Source organism: Chaetura pelagica, unplaced genomic scaffold (genome assembly GCF_000747805.2).
Source record: "Chaetura pelagica isolate M959 unplaced genomic scaffold, ChaPel_1.0 scaffold31, whole genome shotgun sequence".
Taxonomy (NCBI): Eukaryota; Metazoa; Chordata; class Aves; order Apodiformes; family Apodidae; genus Chaetura; species Chaetura pelagica.
Genome location: NW_009952481.1, coordinates 943,021 through 962,818, shown reverse-complemented (window position 1 = coordinate 962,818; position 19,798 = coordinate 943,021). Strand labels below are relative to the sequence as shown.

The following is a 19,798-nucleotide window of genomic DNA, read 5'->3' as shown; positions in this document are numbered from 1 at the left end:
GCTCGGCGCCCGGGAGGCCGAGGCTGAGGAGAGAGGAGAGAGGAGGGTGGCGGGAAGGGAAGGGGCATCCCAAGGCCTTTCCCGCTGCGCCAGGAGAACGTGGCGAGGCGCCTTCTTTTCCTGAGGAGCTCGCCCTGCTGGGAACTGGCTTCCTACGTGACTGCTTTGTCACCGCCATCAGGAGGTTTTGCTCTGGCCGGTGAAATGGCTTTTTGGGTGTTTTTTTTTTGGTTTTGTCTCTATGAGGTTTTCCCTCATAGTTTTCCTCTTTTAAGCTGCACTTGCCTTGTGATGAGGTGGTAACTCACGCGGACACGGCGTGACCATTGGCTTGGCACAGCGGATGCTTTCTGTGCTCTGCTTTGTGATAAGTGGAGTAATCAAAAACCAGGAAAAAAACATCCTTTTATTGCTTCCTCCACTTACTCGCAGTACACCTTTCTGCTTTCTCAAGTGTTGATCTCCATATTACCTTAATGCCTGGTAAACTTACCTAGTAAAGTGCGTATGTATATCTGTTTTTTCATAGAAAAGTACTAGAAGTCCTAGTCAAAGTCCTTTGAAGAAACAGTATCCTTACATGTATTTCCTGTTGTCCTTTCTAGGCAAAAGTTTAAATAAGCAAATGATACTTTACATTGTGTCCTGACACCTTGGACAGCCATAGTCAAGGCAGGTTCTTGCACTCAGGCTTCCGAATTTCTCAGGGAAAAAAACCCCAAGCAAATAATAACTGAATGAAGTGTAGAGGGTGTCAGCCATATCAAAAGCTCGGGCAGTTGTTTTCCTCTTTTGTAGTCAATAATTTTTGAGGTTTCTCTCTCTTCTGAGGTCTTTCAATTCAGATTATCCATTACTCCTAAAAATCTAGTTTAATGAAGTATTCGTGAACGTTAAGTTTCCTCTTAAAAATTATTATTTAGGCTGATTGGTGCACGTCTAAAACATTAATGCTGGTTTAGGAGATTAGAAATAATTATTTGTAAAGCCAGAGCAGAGAAACTTTCCAGCGTATCAGTTCATGACATTTATATAAGAATATTGTTTTAGTAGGATTATGTCAAGTGTATTCAATTTAAAATGTCATTTTCAGCAACCTTCCTAGTTTGATTTTTTGCTTACTAAACATGAAGCTAATGTTCTTGAAGAACCTGAGGTTCTCAAAAGGTCTAAGCAATAAAATCTTACCCATCTGTAACACAGGACCAAAATGTATCAAACTTCAATTCTATGAGTCCTTAAATAGTTTCATCAATATACCTCAGGGCTGCCCTTTAAAATATTGTGTCCAGGGAAATCTTGGCTTCCTGAAAATACCAAATTAACTGCTGCTTGTGGTTTTAATGTTGTATCCTGTTTACTACAAATTCTGCTGGGACTAATTACTTTCACAGAAGCTTTGAGGCACCACCAAGCTCACTATTAAACTTCTGTGTTGGATTTAACTTGTAATCTGTACATAAAATGCTTTGGAACCTCATGCTAAATGCTAGTGCCACATATTTTTTCCTTAGTAGATACAAAGTTAGAGAGGTACGATACATTGTAAAAGAACAAGATCATCTTCTTCCAACAAGGGAGAGTAACGAACAAGTAATGTTTAAAATCCAGAGTATTTCTTCGCAGCCTTGCGCCTGCAGGCATCTTTTCATAGTCAAAATATTTCACTTCACTAACTGGGTTCCCATTTTCTGCCTTTTTTTTTTTTTTTTTGGCCTTTTTTTTTTTTTTTTTTGGTGGGGCTGTTGTTGGTTTCAGATTTTGTTTTGTTGTGTTGGGTTTGGTTGGTTGGTTGGGGGGCGGTGTTGGCTGGTTGGTTTGGAGTTTTTTTCTAATTATATTTGAATTATGCAATCAAAACGGAGGTTGTCTCTGATATTGACACGCATAGTAATGCCATAACATCAGTTATAGGCAAATATAATTAACCCAAAAGGATAAATTGAAGGTAGTTTGAGGTATAATTGATATTTGCCACAATTTTGGAGGGAAAAAAAACAACAACTAAACAAACAAAAAAACAAACAACAACAACAAAAAAAACCCCACAAAACAAACAAATATAAACACAAGAAAACCCCACACCAAACAAACATGAACCCCACTGGTGATGGCTTATCTGTGGCACACATTATGGTTGATCCAGCTTAAGACAGCCTCTTTCTTGTAATATTTTTGCCTTTTAGTGTCTAGATCACTATAAATCAAATTGAAGAAAAGATGCTTTTATAGCCAAAAGAGAATCAGATTAGGTGATTTTTCTTCTTAGTAAAATCTTACGTTTTAATTCTCCTTGAATGAAAATTCTCTATGTAGATAAATCAATCTAAATGGCAACACAGAGTGAAAGCAGCCTTCATTTGAGCTACTGGCATACCCTTTCCCACCTGCAAGTAACTTGCAGAGGCACCTGTGTTTCAACACAGGCAGTGGTGAATAGGGTCTTCTAAATCTAGAGCTACATTATTGCATGTGTATCTAAAGACTCATGCTTTGTTTCACCATTTTCCACTCCAAAAATATCACTTTTGCCCCTTCACATGTGGGATTTTGCTAGTGACAGGCTTTTTATATGCTAATAGGGGTTTGCACTATTCTGTAGAGGATCCTACTGTGTGAATTATAAATCTTCAATATATAAAATCCAGTTGAAAGATGAAAGAGCAGGACTTTCCTGTTGTGTAGGGTCAAATGAAGAAAATATGGGTATGAGGGACAAGCTAGGGGCAGAGCTTTAAATGGCTAAAATTGTTGAAAATACATGGAAATGAATAAGGATATGCAGCTGCAGCCCGCCCTTTATATACATGGAGAAGTGGAGAAAACATAAATTTGAATCAAACTATGCAGATAAGAAGTTAACCTATTGACTTTACCTGAGGTACAGTGATTTGTAGTTCAGAATTTTATCTTATCCAGATGCATTTGTAACACTTTTCTTTAGTTTGCAATATCATAAAATTGATTATAAGTAGATCATATATCCTGAATGATGGGGGCACAGACAGGAAAAGGTAAAAATATAGTGAATGAGATCAGAAGGTTAAAAAATTGTTTTATTTTCTGCAGCCAAGAAATGTGTTTATAAGGGCATGCAGCAACAGGACAAAGTTTTTAACCTGGAAGAGGGTAGATATAGGTTAGACATTAGGAGGAAATTCTTAGTGTGAGAATGATGAGGCACTGGCACAGGTTGTCCAGAGAAGTTGTGTCTGCCCCATCCCTGGAAGTGTTCAAGGCCAGGATGGATAGGGGTCAAAGGAAACTGGTCTAGTGGAAGGTGTCCCTGCCTGTGCAGGCGGGTTGGAACTAGATGATCTTTTATGTCCGTACCAAACCATTCTGTGATTCTATTGTTATGATTCTGTGAGTGTTGGGAGCAGAGATGTAAAGAAAAAGAAGGTATAAAGAAACCATCAATGACTGAATGAAGTATCTCAGAAGCTGACCAGTGGCCCAGTAGGGTAGATGAGCTAGTGTGCACCAAAGATGATTGAACCAATATTTGGACAAGCAGGTATTCATTTGTCCATTTGGTATTGCAATAACCACTTTACCTGCTTCATCTCTTGTGAAAAAATCTCAGACTGTGAAGATGTCTGGCTCAGCTGCAGGTCAGGGTCAGGTCCAGAACAAGTGCTGGTGAGTGTTTTATTTAATAGTTCTACAGTTTGAGACAATAAAATTCAGCTCATCAGTGCATTTTTAGTAGCTGACCAAATGGTTATCAAATTAAGTTATTGGCAGCTCTGTATTACCAGCTGTCAGTCTGAAGTCACACACAGGTTCTAGAGCAGACCTGTGAAGTGCCTGGACCATGGGCAGCCATGTCCCAATATTCTCAGACCTCTGAGTGCTACACAGAGAGTGCTGAACTTCTGAGCCAAGTTTTGGGTTTTTTTTATTTGGTCTTGTGCTCACCAAGTAGCTTGGAGAAGAAGCAAGGGACAATTTGAAGTTTGTAATTTGCTCCCCAGGAAAGCTGTTTCCATTGGATTTGCTTTTTGGAGTGTGACTGCTTTCCTGGCTCATGTGGTATATTCCTGATAGATTCCTATGCTAGCCTTTTAAAATGCAATCCAATAGGTTTCTACACATCTTGTTTTGAAAAAACAGTTCTATAGATAATATTCTCAGTACCACTAGTACAGTTTGCAAAAACAAAATTATTTGGCTAAAGGAAAAACAATAAAACAATTCCTCACAAAATGTTCAGCTTTTTTTTTTTTTTTAGTAGGTTCAATTTTGTAAAACAGCATAATCTAAGTAAATTCATTAATACATTATCTGTAATTCCAGGTAGAAATAAATACTATTAATAAAAATCTGAATTAATTGCAACTTCAATTTCTTCAGTATCCAGAAATGGAAGAAGTTAGAAGTACATCACATAGCAGAAATTTATGCAAGAGTAGCAATAGGTACCATACTAAGGCAACAGCAACCAACTGCAAAATAACAGAATGTCAAGTGGTGCAACAAATCTTCCTGATTAACTGAGCAGGTTGCTAACTAGATTGTCAGTTAGTGCAACCCCACATTTAGGCATTCACTCATGTAAGATTTTTCACAGCATTCTGAACTGCATAATCCTGTTGGAGCTGTGAAATGCAACAGGTGTTAAATTTGGGTATAGTTGGCATATTAATTAGACCTGAGGAAAAAAACCAACAACTACCTTAAAAATTCCACAGTTGTTAAGTGAATCAGTCCAAATAAACTTTGTTAGTAAGGCTGCAGCTGTGTGTAAGGGTAATTTATCATCATCTAATTTGAAATCCTTAGGGCAGCAGAAACTATTTTGTGTAAGTCTTCATGATTATTGTCGTTGGTTTTTGGTTGTGTGTGTGTGTTTGTGAACTGAAGAAGCCCATAAATATTTTCTTTGGGGACTGGCTGACAAAGGCTGAGTAACATTTTAATAGCAATGATGTTGTACATCATGGTATCCACACTGAAACGGTTGGATATCTGAGATGCTCAGCAGTTGGTGGCTATCATAAGAACAGGCTTCAGTCTCTTATATGCATGGTAGCAAGTAGCTTGCTGTGAACATCCCTGGCAGTAGAGAAGAAGAAGAAAGGGAGATGGGGCAGAAAAGCTATTCTTCTTTGTTGTTTGTGGGTTTTTTTGGTGGTTTGTGTTTTTTTAATTTTGTTTTTGTTTGGTTGGTTGTTTTTTTTTGTTTGTTTGTTTGTGGAGTTTTTTGTTTGCTTTTTTAAAAATTTAATTTAAGATGGCATTAGTAAGATTTTTCTTATATATAGCAACCATTACTGAATAAAATTCCCTCAAATTCTGAGGGCAGAACAAAGGTATGTTTGTCCTGATTTAAAACATTATGGGATAAACAGCATAGAATGCAAAATACAAGAATTTAAGATGTTCTTAGTGGTTGGTGAGTCATAAAACCTCTGATGGTGTCACCCACAGAGTTAGGAAAGCTGCACAAAAAAATGATAATTTAAACAGAGTAGCTTTTAAAGAGGATAAAAATGAAAGTGCCAGGGACAGGAATGCAGAAGTAGGGGAACAGTTTACAAACACGAAAAGAGAAAGGAACAAGGAAGCAGAAAAGCGAAGGACAGGGGACGTGATCAAAGGATCAAGGAAAAGAGAAATAATTATAGGGAACAGGAAGTAATCGAGAAAACAAGTTGAAGAATACAGAGAATGTCTCAGGTAGTGAAAGGAGGCAATAACAAACAAACAAACAAACAGGTGTCTTTGGATCAATGCAAAAGAAGAAACTATGCTTACCTGTGTGAGATGGGAGGTATGTGATGGCATCATCCAGGACAGGAGAACATAAAACAAGCTGAGATGCAGGAGAAGGGAAGGGAGCTTGGCAGGGTGTCCCTTCTGTCAGCAAGAAAAGGGGATGGGAGCCCCGTATTCTATGTCTGTGCTTTGTGTACATATTCCACCCGAACTGCAGCCACAGGCAAATGAAGGAGCAGGCAGCTTGACCTGCTAAGAACTTGAAAATCAGGAATCAGGCCAACAAAAGAATTAAAAGGCAGGAAAAAAAGCCAGTGCTGGGTTTTTGTTTCTTTGTCCCATGATGCTTGAGCTGCAGGATTTGGTGATATTACTGAAGAAATGCAAATTGCATAGTGTTTCTTAAAACCCTTAGTATCCATCTAATTCACACTTCATTCACATTCATGTTGACATTTTGCATACTTCCATCTTGCCTAATAGTGCACATTTTAAGTTTAAGCAGTATTTATGTGTCTGTGTGTTAAAAAAGAAAATAAACATATAGTTTACCATATTATTTTCAAAAAGGCCCACATATCAAAAGCATCAAGCAAGTAGATCTATACACTTAATACCAGCTTAACCTTCACTTTCAAAGTGCTTTAGAAAGAGGTAAATAGGCATAATTTAAGAAAAGATATGTATGTTAGGGAGCCAGCTATCTAGAATGAAACAGAGAAGAAAGGCTTTGTGAGATCATTGTAATTTTGCTCCATCCAAGCAAAGAAGGGAATCTGAAGCTACCATGTTGTTGCTCTGCACAAGGCTGGGACATGTTGCAGTGGAGAACTGAGTGGCACAGAGATATGTTCCAGCTGGCTAGGATGCTGGGAACTGCTTAAAATGACCCCTCAGCTGTACTAACACCTTGTTTCTTAGTCAGTATAAGTAGTCAAGGTGGAGGGTTTGTAGGGATACACTACTGTTCTGTATGAGTGGCCTCTGATAAGTAAGTTAATTCTTCCAGAAGTTGTTTGGGTGTCTCAGCCTAGCATATCCCCAGATCATATACACGTATATGATATACACGTAAGGGTTTAATTCTGGCAAAAGCTGTAAATCTAACTCAAAACCATTCCAACAAACTTGCTGTCAACATGGGAGCTGGAAGACAGCAAATGGTGAAAGCAAGTGCAGATAATAAAGCAGGCCATTTAAGTCTGGAATTTGTCCCCAGTTTTTATTAAGTTTCAAAATGTAATCTAAACTATTATTTAAATTCAATTTTCATATGTATACTGTATCTGTCCTAAACATGGGCAGATTACTTAACTCTTAGTCTAAATATCATGTGTTTAAAATACACATTTTGGATGCTAATCCTTTTTAAACACAAGGTGTTTTATCTTTTCTCCTTGTGTTTAACTACAAGTAGTGGAAGAGTAAATAGTGAGAGTCCTAACCTAGGGAAGTACTAAAAATGTAATTAATTTAGCTTCAGCAGTTTGGTTTTGTATCCAGGATTAATGGATATGCACAACAAACTCTCCTCTGTTTATGCCTCCCTTTCATGCATTAAAAATGGGGATAAAATATTTCCTGTCCACAAGATAAATGGGAATCTGAGATATTGTTGTGATGAATGTCATGAGAAACTAATAGTTCTGGGTGCAGCATAGGTTTGGGAAGATTTGTACTAAACAAACAAGTGGCCAGAAACTGAATGAACAGGACTGAACAACTGCCTTTTCTGTTAACTCTCATCCGGGCCATGCACTAATGAAGCAGGGATCCTGTGGAACAAAATACTCAGCCATCATGCACACTGTGCATGCAGTTAAAGACACCTCCATGCAAGGAGGCAGAGCTGTGGCTCTGCAAACTCAAACTAATTTCTTGTACCTCCTAGCACTTGATGCTTCTCTCTGTAGAGAAGCTACATGCAAAAGCCCTTCCATATAATTTGGGCTGGGGCTGCTACACAGAACTCAAAAGGGTATCTGTGGTTTTACGGGTACATTGGTTTCCTCAGAAGTTGTCTTATTTGACGTAAAATACACACACACAGACACGCACACATGTACACACACACACACCTGTATGTCATGGAGTAATGCAGTGTAAGGGGTAATCTAATTCACACAGAATCCAGGTGCCTCCACTGAATTCCCTTGCCCTTGCTAAAGCACCGGGCTTTATGGCTGAGGTGGATTATGCAACAAGACTGCACATAGAGAAGGGTTTTGTTGCCACCGGGGGAGGGGTAGCCAAGGGATCTGCAATTATGTGGATCGAGAATATAAACCTCTTACACGGGAATGTACAGGAGATCAGCTGGATTTCTGCAGTCCAGAGCCTGCAGTAATAGCACATAAATGCCTTAAAGCTCCTGAATTAGAGATGTCTCTTTTGCACTCCCAGTTTTTGTTTTGCTTAGCCTGTTTACTGGGATAGCACAGACGTACAGCACAGATGGGAAACCAGCTCTGTTTACCTTAGCTGGGGTGTTCACGCTGAAGTCTAATTTTTATGTCAATATTTTTATGTTTTCATTGCTTAATGTTTTAGCAGCAACATCCAGATACTCCAGGATTGTAGACTGAGTTTGGAGAGGGAAAAATATTAAAAGCTTTTCTTTTCTTTCTTTATGACTTCTAAAAGATTATAGAATAAATTACAGGTGAGGAACCCTTAAAGTACACTTTTTATCAAACTGCCTAAGTATAGATTTTCCTGTTTATAAGATTTTTTGCTTATATTTCACTTTCTGGATGGTAATTACTGATAAACAAATGCCACACTGTAACTGTGCTGCCTTCGCAGCAATAATAAAGTTGATTTTCATTCTGTCATCTGATCAGTGATAATTTTCAGATGATATTTTTCAGCTACTGTTGTCCTACTTTGGCAGAAGATGGTGTACACACAATTCTTGTCAGTAAGCACATCTTTATTTAGGGGAAAATAAACAACAATCCAGAGAACCACATTAGTAAAATAATGAAAATATAGATAATACTAGTAATTTTCCAGTGTGTAGGACCATAGAAATATATTTCAACAGCCTGTTTTATCTTTGCAAACAACACACTGATTTTTAGCTTGAAGTATCTTAAGATTATTTTCTTTTTATGACTTAATTTATCCTAAGACCACTTCAGTCAGTATAATCAGTAAAGAAACACAGTACCTTCTACACATCAAAGTTAAAGACATGGAAAAGCTATTAAAAATATATAACCAAAAAGTTTCAAAAAGAATAAAATTCACTTATTTTTTAGGGGACAAAAGGGTTTTGTTCTGCTGAAATCCTTTAATATAAGATAAACTATATTCAAAAGCAAAGTTCCTTTTTTGGTCTTACTGCACCACATGAAGTTCCAAGTTAAAACTAAACCAAGACTGAGTATATATGTTAATGTTTAATGCAATTGTTTTGAGATAATTAATTGTGTAAAGCATGAAACTACTTCTCCTGTTGTTAACTGAAAAGCGGTTGGTATTTCTAAATGTCTGGGTTCTCTCTTAGTTCTTTGGCATATCAGTAATTTGATGTAAATACTCTCTTGAATCCCCCTGAAAAACAAATAAATCACCTGCAATGCCATAGTCAAATAGCCAGATGTATTAATTGTACTTAATGAATGAAGTAATGTTTTAAATTTGCATGCTGGTGCTGATGTTTACACAAAAACTTGGTATTTGTATGCCTGGATGTTGACTGAGTAGCAAATACAGAATGAGAAACTCAAGTTTGCATATAGCTTTTCCATGTAGTATCAGTTATTTTAAATATGATTTAAAACAAACAAAAAAAAAGCTTATGGGCTATTATCTCTACAGTTACTTTTATGTTTGATATCCCCATACCTCCTTACAGATTTGCAGTTTTTTGAACTATCAATAAAAGGCACTTGTGTAAGATGAAATCTCAGCTCCGCTGAAGGTAAGACCAAAACTCCTTCACTGAGGCACAGGCAAAATTTTGTTACTTTGATAAGCCAAACTTGTGAGCTTGCTATATTGCATTCATTTGCACAGGGAACCTTACTTTCCTCAGGGATTATAGAAGACTTGATAATCAAGAAGAGTTGCTTGCTCTGTTCCAGCCACACTGTGTTTGTTGGGTTTTTTTGTATCTTGCAATAGCAAAAACATCACACACTAATATCATTAAAAGGACTGGATGACCAAACTCCAAAATCTTAAAAATGGTTAATTATACATTTTGAAGAGTGTAACTGATTAACTTGTACTCAGCTCTAATGACTTTTGTCACTTTCACTATTAAGAAGTCTGAAATAGATTTTGATCTTCAGCGAAGCTCTTACTTGCATAGAATTTTGCATCAGGCATTATCATAGATGCAGTCTGAAATGGAAGTAAAATGCAAAAAATGTTAGAATTGTGTAGTCCTTCAAGGATAAAGTCATTTGTTGTAATTGAATATAGTTACTGTGTTGCTTCAAATGTTCAACATACCATCACCGATGTCATCGTAAATCTCAGCATCACTATGAGTTAAAAAAAAAGAAAAAACAATGTATTAAAAAGACATGAGATATATATTACTTCTGCATGCAAATAAACATGGTTTAGCAGTATGGTGCAGACCTGTTATCAAGCAAATAATTTCCTAATTAGGAAAGTACACCCTTTGTAGTAATGCAACAGTGCTGAGCAAGATGGTTAGTGAAGGTTAGAGCTGGATACATTTCTTTCTAACATGAAAGGATTACTTTATTAAAACATTGGGGTGTTCATTAATTTTTAAAGTAACTATTGTAAAAATCTCCTAGAGGTAACAAGCTTATAGACTCTTAGGGTGTCTACAGGAAAGCTGGAGGGGAACTTTTTACAATGGCATTGAGTGATAGGATGAAAGGTAGTGGTTTTAAGCTGAAAGAGGGTAGATTTAGAGTGGATATTAGGAAGAAATTCCCTCCTATGAGGTGTGAGACACTGCAACAGGTTGTCCAGAGAAGCTGTGGAAGCCCTCTCCCTGGAAGTGTTCAAGGCCAGGTTGGATGGGGCTTGGAGCAACCTAGTCTAGTGGGAGGTGGCCCTGCCCATGCAGGAGGGTTGGATCTAGATGATCTTTAAGGTCCCTTTGAATCCAAACCACCCTATGACTCTATGATATTTCCATAATAAAATGAAATACGTACTGATTTTTAAAAATTAAAACCAGAAAAGATGAGTAGAAAAAATCATTATGCTCTTGAAATTCTTATTTGTTTCTCTATTGGCAATGCCAAAATAGTTTTGGAGGACCACCTTTTTAGATAATGAATTTAGGTAATGTCTATAAATGATACATGTACCATGAATAGGAATTTTCAGTGTCACTTAAATACATGAACCAGCCCTTGGATGCCAGTAAGGCTATTTATATATATACGTATATGTATACATATACATATATATGTGTATATATATGTTGAATGTATGTATAAGTGTTTGAAGGCCTCAATTCTAAAAGTGACATCTGATTTGATGTTTAAGGATCTAATATAACGCTTGTTAAAGGAAATGGAAAGGCTTTGTCTGATCAGAGTTTTGGATTAGAACTTAAATCCCAGTAAGACTGAAATAAAACTAACCTAAAGAAAAATTGGTCCTTATTTAATGGTATCAACACACTTAATCACATTAATGTGCAGGTAAGGAATAGATTTTAGTATAAAGAATGCTTAATTTATGTAATTTTTCAAAGTTTAAACCAGATTTTATGGTTAAGCAATGAGGCATGGGGTCCTGTAAAATTTTCATCCTGGATGTATGTGACTAATTATTGAGAAATCTAAAATCCATAAAAATAACTCAATTTGACTAGACTGACATACTAAAATTGTACCATTTCACTTTTATTTAACAAACAGATTAGAGCATAATTGAGTGTTAAACCAAATTTTTTTAAAAGATCACTTTGTACTTACTTCTCCACTAAATTGCTTCTCAGAACGTAGCCATCTGTAAAATTGAAATATATGTGTATTAAAGTTAAATTTAAATATTCAGTTTTTCTATTGCTAGCACTAGTGAAATGCAGGGGGTTTTTTAGGCAGAAAGACATAATAATTTAGTAACAATGTACAATGCATATATATTCAAGGAAAATTTTCCTATGTCCTATTTTGGTTTTAATTATTCTTATCTGTTTGTTTAGTATAATGTGGTGCCTTAGATAGCATATCAGAACACTACAGTAGCTCCAAGACTAGTTAGATGTCTACTGTGCCAGTTACTTTACATATTCATAAAATGTCATTTGTCTTGTTTGATTGTAATAGCTTCCATTGCATACAAAACTAGTGCTGAAAGGAGAAAACTGTACTACAGGTTATGCAAGATTAGGTTTTCATCATATATTTTAGCTTCCTGGTTGCATGAGAAGGGTATGAAACAATACGTATTAGCACAAAATACCGTGCAGCTCACAAACTATAACACAAAAATGGGGTATGCCTTTCAAAATATGTGCATAGTTTAATTATTATTAACTGTAATTATTTTAAAAAATTAACTGTATCATATTGATAAAAACTGTTTAGATTATGAAAATACCTTAGAAAAGCTACTCAGTAGTGAATTATTTTATTATTTTGTTACATTACTAACAAAATCTGAGAAAACTACACATATTCTTCAATATGTTTAATCTCTTGAAAAAAATTACTGTCTTTGGTAAAAGATACTACTGAAATACTTGTCAAGTAGCATAACAAATACAAGCAAAGAGAAAGCTGTAACAATAATTAGGTATTCGTAGGTAAACATTAGTATGTTGATATAAAATTAGGACAGTTCTAAAGGAGAAAAACATTTTTTTATTATATTTGAAATTGCTATGTAAGTTTCCTTTTTTTATTAATGAGGAGACTCAAATGTTCACACTAAAATGACAGGGTTTTAGTAATTCATGCACAGTTAATAAACAATACATTAAATACATCATCTTGACCTGAAAAGTTCCTTGAATTCTTGGGACTGCTATTGCTCCGTGTACTTAAAGGAACCATTCCATAGTACACAAAGTATCAGTTTTCTGCTAGTAGCTCTGGAGGTGATCCTTAAGTCCCGTCTGGCTGAATCCCCAGATCTTTCTGTTTACCTTTAGGAATAATTTCCTCCTTCACATGGATTTTTCATTTCTGGTGCACCAGACACACAAAATACTTTTTTTTTTTTTTTTTTTTTTTTAATGCACAGTAATGTCCAGCTGAAGAACCTCATGTTTTGTGTTAAGCCTTTTTTACATCCAAGCTGTAATTTTATTCTGAGTGAAGTTTTCCGTTTCAAGATCTCTGACTTTCCTGATAGGAGAAATCTTCCCATGTAAATTACAGCCTGTTCCCAAAAGCTGCTGAATTACCAGTCTTCAGCTGGCCAATGTTTTGATATATAAAAATGTCCAATGATTCCTATGTGGAATACTGGAAAAGTTATCTGACAAGACTAATATCCCAAATAGTCCTGCAAAGAGTAATAAGTAACTAATTCTGATATACATAAGTAACTAATTCTGATATACGTCTTTTCTTCATAAAGAAACATTTGCATAATTCATTTTAACTTGCTATATTTCCACTTCTAAATGGTAGATATAAAATTTCAAATGTAAATAAGTTGTGTTTTTTCCAGAATATACTGTAGAAATTGCTATATCTAAAGTATTTGCTCTGTGAAGGCCATAATACATTAAAATACCTGAATTTTTAAAACAAAACTCTGTCTTGTGCCTGAGCTGAAGGTTGCCAAAAAAGGCAAGAATTTCATGTGATAACATTTTTTTTACACTAATCTGCTTTACCTTCTGTTTAAGACTCAACTGAAGTCCATATATGTCCTAATGTTCAAGCAAAATCTATGGAAGTTAGCTGAAGGTTTTTGCATATTCCAAAATGCAAGCCAGTCAGACTAAGGTAACAGTAAGAAGGTAAATGATTATCAGTTTCTTGTTTCACTTTTAAAAGTTAAAATAATTTCATAACAATTAAAATAAATGACAGCAGAATATGTTCCCAAGATCACCGATCCTTCCTTAAAAAGGCGGGAGGACATTATAATGTAATTTGTAATTTTGATTAACTGCCAGTAGAGTAATGAAGCTATAGAAGTGCTTCATAAGTTAACAATCAAATGGAAGAATTCATGTGAAAAAAAATAACAAAATAATCTCTAATTTTGGATTTTCAATCTATCTGGTCTTCAAAAGCTAAAATCATGCCTTCAAGACAAGACAAAATGGAGCAGCTAGAGCAAACAAACACAACTGTCACACATTTTACTAAAGTAGGATTCAAACTTTACTAATTAATGTGAAAATTGACAGAGATCTATTCAGAGGTTTTCAGGGAGGATGTTTTTATTTGTTTTGCTCTTCTGTGCATAGCAAAGCAGTAGCTCCTGTCACCATCTGACAAGCTTTGAAGACCGTCTGTGGAAAACAGACTGCATGAACTACTTTCTACTTTGTCACCAGCTTGATTAAAAAAATGCAGCATTGAAAGCTGCTCTTTGGGAAGTGGCTACACTACTGCAATCGATATTTTGAAAAACATGCATGTTATGCAAGAAGTTCTTCCTCATCCTGCAGGCCTGCCAGGGAAAAGGCTATACTCTAGTCCTTAACAGTTGAGTACAGAGGGGAAAAAAATAGAAGGAAAGTGATTGAATCCCCTTCAGATGTTTATAGCATTGGACTGTCTTCTACATAAGTCAGAGGTAAAATGTAAAAGTGAGCAGAAGGATGGTGCTATCTGGAAGAATGTCTGTTCCTACACAAAGTGAATTTTCATTGAGAGATTTGAAAAGTATCGTAACGGAAGCACATTAAGAAATTGAAACCAACAGTAGATGGTCCAGACTTCCTCAAAAAAATGAGAACTGCTGCCAATGCACAACCTGTCCAAGGGTTTCAAAGAAATGCTGAATGGCCTCACACAGCTCCCAAAGCAAGCAGGCATGCCAATGAGGACATGTGCCTTGGATCAGCTAGGAGCCGGGGCAGATGACTCCTAAGCAGTTTCCTCCTCTGCCTGCTGAAAAGATTAAGATCCACCTCCAGCAATCCAAAGTAAGAATATTGTTATTGATTTTCCCCTGGCTGCAATCAATGAATGAGTGCTTCCCAAAGGTGATGCAAGGATTTTACTTTTGCCAGATACCCTGGGGTATCATAGCTATACTCTTTTTGGCAAATAGAAGGATACAAAAGCAACCAAAACATCTGCTAATATTACCTGATGCAAAGCAAGATATATGTAAATAAGTTTTCCTTTTTCTCACATTTGGTATCTCTTATCTATTGGAGTTTTAATTTGTTTAATGCAAGCCATTCTTAAAACACAGTAATAACAACAATCTACGTCTTGTCAAACAGCAAGCAAGGAAAAAGACAAGTATCAGACTGTGCTTTAATATGACAGGGAAGAGGGTTTTTTACACTTCCTCCCTCACTCAGTTATTCTCAGATAATTTCATTTGTACTACACCTTTTTAATAAAACTTACATTTTCCTTCTTCATTCCTGCACAGGACCTTGGTGTCATCTGTACTTTCTATAACTTCAAGAGACTCCCCTGGTTTCACTTGCAGTTCTTTTGGTCCCCATCTTCTTTTGGTCAAATTCAGGACTGTGGTGGTGGAGTAAAGAACTTTAATTTCACCTTCAAACTGCAAAAAAAAAAACCCAGAGATACTGGTTAAAAGCCATCAACTTAAAACTTACCATAATATCTTATTGGATCAATATATTCCCATTTATTAGTAATTTTTTGAAAATTAGGCAAATAATTTTTTATGTTGTGTAGCCTCTGCTTATGTTTGCCATTTGGATTTATAAATGCTCACATGACTATTTTTACAAAGAGTAGTACTTGACCTTTCAAAGGCAAAGCAATTAATTCTTTAAAATTATAGGGATACAAAGTAGAGAGCACCATAAGGATATTTTGATCTTTATATTTTATGTGAACAAAACTTACTTTGAACTTTTTTCTGAACTCTTTCTCTTCTCTTTCCATATTTTTACGCTTTTGTGCATCGCTTTCATCTGATTTAACTTTTCCAAGGCATGCTGATTTTGATGTACTAAAACAAGAGGTTACAGATAAAAACAAAACTATCAATACATCTGAGACGTTGTTAACCTTTCTGATAACTTTAGTGAAAATACATTCATGTGCCTTTAGTATGTTTTTGTTGTGCAACAAAAGAAGTATGGATAATAAAATGCAGATTTGATAAAAAAAAATAAAATAAGGCTGTCTTCCCTACTTTTCTCTTTTAATGAGTTTTGATGTTAATATATTTATCACATAAATGAATATGGAGAATTATTTTTAAAAAAGTATTTAGCTGCTACAGCAATGAGAAATTTGCATCTACCAAAATAGTATAGGTTAATGATAGCCATCACTTTGTAATCTCTGGGCAAGGAGCAGTATTTGTGAAGTCTATGTCTCTGGGCAATACACTGCATAACACGTCCCATCGTGGATGCAGCTGGAACATCTTAGCTTTTAATACAACAGCTAAGTTAGTCCTGTGTACCCATAGAAGACCTTGCTACACAAGGAAATCTGCATTATATGACCCATTTAAAGTTCTGTTGGTTTTACCATATCCTTGGTACATTCGACTTGTCCAATGAGCATGGGAGGGTTTCATGCTCCAACTGCCATTCCTGGTGTATTCCTATACCTGGGAATTTAAAGTTAGACTAAATTTTGGTCCTTCCTGCTCTACGTAGGAGATGAGGATGACAGTTTTGCTGTTCATGAATATATGTATGCGTGTGTGTGAGAACTAGCCAAGACTTGGGTTAGGAAGGCCATATCTTTTCCTCTGGATATGCAGTTCAAAGAGGTGTCTCTGTTTTAATACCTCCAACTAGACCATTGTAGGGCACCCTGTAGCTCCACTTGTGGAGTTAGTGACAATGGAATGTGACATGTAGTCGTTTTCACAGATATATCTGTGCTCCAGAGATGGCTGTTACTTTCTGGTCCAGGGAAAAAAAAGTTTTCCAAGTTGAACCTCCAGATGTGTTTCATACTTTTAAAGAGATATCTCCTTTTCTCTTAAAACAGTAGAACAGCTGGGATCAAGTACTCATCCTAACAGTTCCTAAATTTTTATAGGAAGAGTACTACATGCAGAGAATCTACAGTGAAGTCCTTTTGGTTCATTCATTCATTTTTACCTCTCGTCCATCAGGGACTGAATTTGTTGAAATTCAAAGCATGTTTATTTATTCTGTAGTCTAATTATTATTTCATCTGAAATGGAGCAGGAAGCATTCAACTACCATTGTGAACAGTCAGCTTAGGGGCACTTCAAAACTGGACAACACCAAATAAAGCACACATTAGTAGCAATCTGCCTCTAGTAAGTACTATGAAAATGTTCCATTGTGTATTACAGATTTCTAAGCACAGAATCACAGAATGTTAAGGATTGGAAGGGACCTCTAAAGATCATCGAGTCCAACCCCATGGAGTAATTCCCATCTTCACTTACTTGAGTTCAGGCAATGGAGGAGGGAAATCTGAAGAGTCTACATCATCATAAACGTCATTGTCTCCACACTCTGAAACAATTGTGTTTAAAAGAATTGAAAATTAGTATATGATCCTTGAGTAGCAAATGCATTGTGTTACCATCTATGCTAGCGTAGCTACGTTGACAGAAGTGGCAAGTATTTTAGCTATTTATAGTCTGTTGTAACTGTGTGTTCTCTGTTTTGCACAGTGTACTGTGCAAAAACAAACACCAGTCAATCTTTTCAGAATAAGACTCTTTATTAATAATAACACGTATTCATTGATATTTTAATCTTCTTAAGCTGAAGCAAGTTTTAGCACATGTTGGCTAATGCAATAGGCTTTAATCTTCATTTTAATTAGTTCATTTCCCACTGTGTTGTGTCAAAGTATATTTTTTGGGTTTGATGTTAATGTACACTCAGGCACCTCTATAGCCATCTGGTCAATGCAACATCACTTAGAGGGGGATGTAAATCACATGTATGGTAGTTTCTAGGCCATCTTGCAATGCCAAAGCAGTTGAAAGAATTATTACCCAAAGGATATACTTTGAATCACATTCAGTATATTTGTAGAGAAAAAGCAAATACTCATTTCATCAAATCAATCACTAGAAAAATCATAGTAAGAGATAAAAGGTTTAGAACTCAGTTCAGGCAACAGCCTCTAAAATGAATATGAACTGCTTTTTATTCCATCCCTGAGCTGATATTTATGAAAACACATTATCTTACAAAGATACTGCAAATTATAAAAATATATTTGTATCTCCTTATCTGTAGCCAAATCAGTCACAGAAACTTGCTTGCTGGAATGGGGTAAACATTGGGGAATCTGATTTAATTCATTGGATATATTTTTATGACTAGCATGGTACAGGGTAATGTATACAGAAAAAGGATCAGGAGTCAATATAGAGACTGAACAATAGGCTATTAATTACCTTTTCCGAACTGCTTTGTTGAAGAAGACACGCTGTAAAACAAACAGAATAAAATAAAAAAAATAAAATAAAATAAACCAAAACCAAAACCTCATCAAGTATTTATTTGTATCACATTAATAGGCTTTTGCATAATTTAAATAATTTTTAAAATTTGCATCACAAGGTGGAATGTTTATGCACAAGGAGAAAAGGGAAGGCCAATGAGGCTGGCATCTTGGTGGGAGTTGACCAGGACAAAGACACTGATGAGATTATTTCAACAACTAGGAGATGTCTCATATTCACTAGCCCTTGTTCTCGTGGGTGACTTCAACTTATTGAGTGTCTGCTGGAAGTGCAACACAGCAGAGGGGGCAGCACAGGAGGTTTCTGGAGTGTGTGGATGACAACTTCTTCTTGCAGCTGGTTAATGAGCCTCCCAAGGGTAGTGCCCCACTGGACCTACTGTTTAAGAACAAAGACTTGGTGGGAGATGTGGTGGTCGGAGGTCATCTTGGGCACAGTGACCATGATAGGATAGAATTTTCAATATGTGGTGAAGTTAGGAGGGTTGTCAGCAAAACCTCTACCTTGGGCTTCCAGAGGGCTGGCTTTGGTCTCTTCAGCACACTGATTTGGAGAGTCTCTTGGGAAGCAGCCCTCAAAAACAAGGGAGCCAGGAAGGCTGGGCATAGTTTAAGAATGCAGTTACAAAGGCTCTGGAGCAGGGGCAGGCTGTGCTGAAAAAAGAGCCAGCCAGTAAGAACACTGGCCTGGTTGGGCAAGGAGCCTTCACAGGAACTCAGGAAAGAAAAAAAGAGTGTATCAACTTTGGAAAATGGGGCAGGTGAATCAGGAAGCATTTAAGGATATTGTAAGGTCATGTAGAAAGAGAATCAGAGATGTGAAAGCTCAGCTAGAACTTGGTCTGGCCATCTCAGTTAAGGATGATAAAACCTGCTTTCATGAATAGAATAATAACAAAAGGAGGGCCAAGGAAAATCTCCATTCCTTATTTGATGAGGGAGGGAACATAGTCACAAAAGACAAGGAACAGGCTGAGGTACTTAACACATTCTATGCCTCAGTCTTTAACAAAAACACTGGTTATTCTCGGGGCAACTGGGCTCCTGAGCTGGTAGACAGGAATGGGGAGCAGAATCCCCCTCCTGTAATCCAGGAGGAAGTAGTTAGTGACCTGCTGTACCACTTAGATCCTAACAAGTCAATGGGACTGACAGGATTTATCCCAGGTGCTGAGGAAGTTAGCAGAACTACTGGATAAGTTGCTCTCCATCATTTATCACTGGTCCTGGCTGACTGAGGAGGTCTCAGATGACTGGAGGTTGGCCAACGTGATGCCCATCCACAAGAAGGGCCAGAAAGAGGATCCAGGGAACTATAGACCTGTCAGCCTTTCCTCGGTGCGTGGCAAGATTATAGAGCAGATCATCTTAAATGCTATCAAGCAGCATGTACAAGACAGCTAGGGGATCAGGCCCAGTCAACATGGATTTAGGAAAAGAAGGTCTTGCCTGACCAATCTCATCTCCTCCTATGGCTGGGTGACCCACCTAGTGGATGGGGGGGAGCCCGTCTGGGTGGGCTAGACTTCCGT

General features: G+C 36.8%; 1 protein-coding gene across 1 annotated transcript in view; it reads right to left on the bottom strand.

Annotated features, from left to right (window-relative positions):
- Nucleotides 1-10,051: 10,051 nt before the first annotated feature.
- The window catches only part of FYB (FYN binding protein), a 40,878-nt gene continuing 31,131 nt past the window's right edge, over nucleotides 10,052-19,798 (bottom strand). Inside the window, exons 13-19 of the mRNA XM_010008750.1 lie at nucleotides 18,199-18,230; nucleotides 17,230-17,299; nucleotides 15,693-15,798; nucleotides 15,219-15,381; nucleotides 11,643-11,676; nucleotides 10,186-10,217; nucleotides 10,052-10,074 (exon numbers count right to left, since the gene is read on the bottom strand). Of these exons, the coding sequence (XP_010007052.1) occupies nucleotides 10,052-10,074; nucleotides 10,186-10,217; nucleotides 11,643-11,676; nucleotides 15,219-15,381; nucleotides 15,693-15,798; nucleotides 17,230-17,299; nucleotides 18,199-18,230 (460 nt within the window). The remainder of the gene's footprint in view (nucleotides 10,075-10,185; nucleotides 10,218-11,642; nucleotides 11,677-15,218; nucleotides 15,382-15,692; nucleotides 15,799-17,229; nucleotides 17,300-18,198; nucleotides 18,231-19,798) is intronic.